The 2,500-nt window shown below is 34.9% G+C and overlaps 1 protein-coding gene across 1 annotated transcript in view; it reads right to left on the reverse strand.

Annotated features, from left to right (window-relative positions):
- Nucleotides 1-2,500, reverse strand: part of LOC310809777 (hexosaminidase D) — a 15,945-nt gene that overhangs the window by 12,840 nt on the left and 605 nt on the right. The window contains exon 2 of the mRNA XM_083677233.1: nucleotides 1,085-1,174. Coding sequence (XP_083533359.1) covers nucleotides 1,085-1,164 — 80 coding nt within the window. The 5' untranslated portion in view covers nucleotides 1,165-1,174. The remainder of the gene's footprint in view (nucleotides 1-1,084; nucleotides 1,175-2,500) is intronic.

The raw sequence follows: 2,500 nt of genomic DNA on the forward strand, positions 1-2,500 counted from the left end.
TGAACATATCAAACACTAGCAGAGTTCAATGACAGACTATTTACATATGAACATAAATGTAAAGAAGTTATTCGGGTGTGTGTCGTTCTCTCTATTCAGTCATGTCAAGTAAAGAATGATATTTACCTACAGTATCTATATATCTATATATCTATGTATCTATGTATCTATATATCTATATATCTATATATCTATGTATCTATATATCTATATATCTATGTATCTATATATCTATATATCTATGTATCTATGTATCTATATATCTATGTATCTATGTATCTATATATCTATATATCTATGTATCTATGTATCTATATATCTATATATCTATATATCTATGTATCTATGTATCTATATATCTATGTATCTATATATCTATGTATCTATGTATCTATATATCTATGTATCTATGTATCTATATATCTATATATCTATATATCTATGTATCTATGGGTCTATATATCTATGTATCTATGTATCTATGTATCTATGGGTCTATATATCTATGGATCTATATATCTATATATCTATGTATCTATGTATCTATATATCTATGTATCTATGTATCTATGTATCTATATATCTATGTATCTATGGGTCTATATATCTACGTATCTATATATCTATGTATCTATATATCTATGTATCTATGGGGTTTTAGATCATACTTTCAGAAATGTATAATCACATATGAGATGTGACCTCTCTCTTTGACACTGATGATAGTTTGACAACTGAAACATTTCTCTTGACACTTTATCAGATTTGAACATTGCCGTTATTGCACTTTCTAGAATCACCGAAAAACTGAAAAGCAGATATATTTGGACGTCCTGCCTCGACATTGGATTTTCCCTAATTTGACAGTGTGTGTTTCATTTCATAAATGTTTTTTCGTTCATGAATGCCTGCATAAGGCTACAGGAGTCTTATTATCAACATTGATATTCTCCTATCATTGATATTCTCCTATCATTGATATTCTCCTACCAACATTAATATTCTCCTACCAACATTAATATTCTCCTATCATTAATATTCTCCTACCAACATTGCATGAGTGGTGTCGTGACCACAGGCTCACCTGGGTTCAAAAAGCAGAAGTTTGCATACAGCAACAACCACAAGACCACCAACCATGATCCTGAAGGTCCTGGTAACCATGGTGACTCACCTGGAACACAAACAATGTTGGGTCATACTTCCAATCACTTACTTTGGTTATCTTGGTGTGAAAACAACAGATGTGAGTTACTACATGTGTAGGTTATCAAGATAAGAAGCCCAGTTCCTTCTTATCATTATACTAATGCATGTATTTACATGTTACATTTATGGCATTTAGCAGATGCCTTTATCCAACAAATACATTTGTTTAGGTAAGTGAATCATCATCAGTCATCAGAAGATAAAGTAAACCAATCCATTTCAAACCCATATATATATACAGTACCAGTCAAAAGTTATATATATATATGTATACAGTACCAGTCAAAAGTTATATACATATATGTATACAATACCAGTCAAAAGTTATATATATATATACAGTACCAGTCAAAAGTTTGGACACACCTTCTCTTCTCATTCAATGGTTTGTCTTTATTTTTTATTATTTTCTACATTGTAGATTAATATTGAAGACATCAAAACTATGAAGGAACACATATGGAATTATGTAGTAAACAAAAAAGTGTTAAACAAACCAGAATATGGTTTATATTTTAGATTATTCAAAGTAGCCACCTTTTGCTTTGATGACAGCTTTGCACTCTTGGCAAGGTGTGTCCCAACCTTTGACTGGTCCTGTACATGTTTTAATAGAAATGAATTTACCGGTGGTTTGTTATCAATAATCAATACCAGTGTTCCTAACATCATATTAGTCATTACTTTTTATTTAAATGTTCTAAGTGGTAAGAAAATAATTTGAGTGGTTATTGGATTCAGTGACAGGGGTCACTGTGGAGAGGTAGACTGTATTTCAGTAGACTGTGGAGAGGTAGACTGTGGAGAGGTAGACTGTGGAGAGGTAGACTGTGGAGAGGTAGACTGTATTTCAGTAGACTGTGGAGAGGTAGACTGTAGAGAGGTAGACTGTGGAGAGGTAGACTGTGGAGAGGTAGACTGTATTTCAGTAGACTGTGGAGAGGTAGACTGTAGAGAGGTAGACTGTGGAGAGGTAGACTGTGGAGAGGTAGACTGTATTTCAGTAGACTGTGGAGAGGTAGACTGTGGAGAGGTAGACTGTGGAGAGGTAGACTGTATTTCAGTAGACTGTGGAGAGGTAGACTGTAGAGAGGTAGACTGTGGAGAGGTAGACTGTGGAGAGGTAGACTGTATTTCAGTAGACTGTGGAGAGGTAGCTCGTTAAAAGCTGCTCCCATCGTAGATTCAAGATCTGGCGCTCAGCCACAGAGTCGTTCTTCCACCTCTGCTGCCGACCGCCGCCGGCCGCCGCCTCGCCGTCACGGCTCCTCTCTGTCTGGAAGGTCACTAC

Source organism: Argentina silus (assembly GCF_951799395.1).
Source record: "Argentina silus genome assembly, chromosome: 9".
In the NCBI taxonomy this organism is placed as follows: Eukaryota; Metazoa; Chordata; class Actinopteri; order Argentiniformes; family Argentinidae; genus Argentina; species Argentina silus.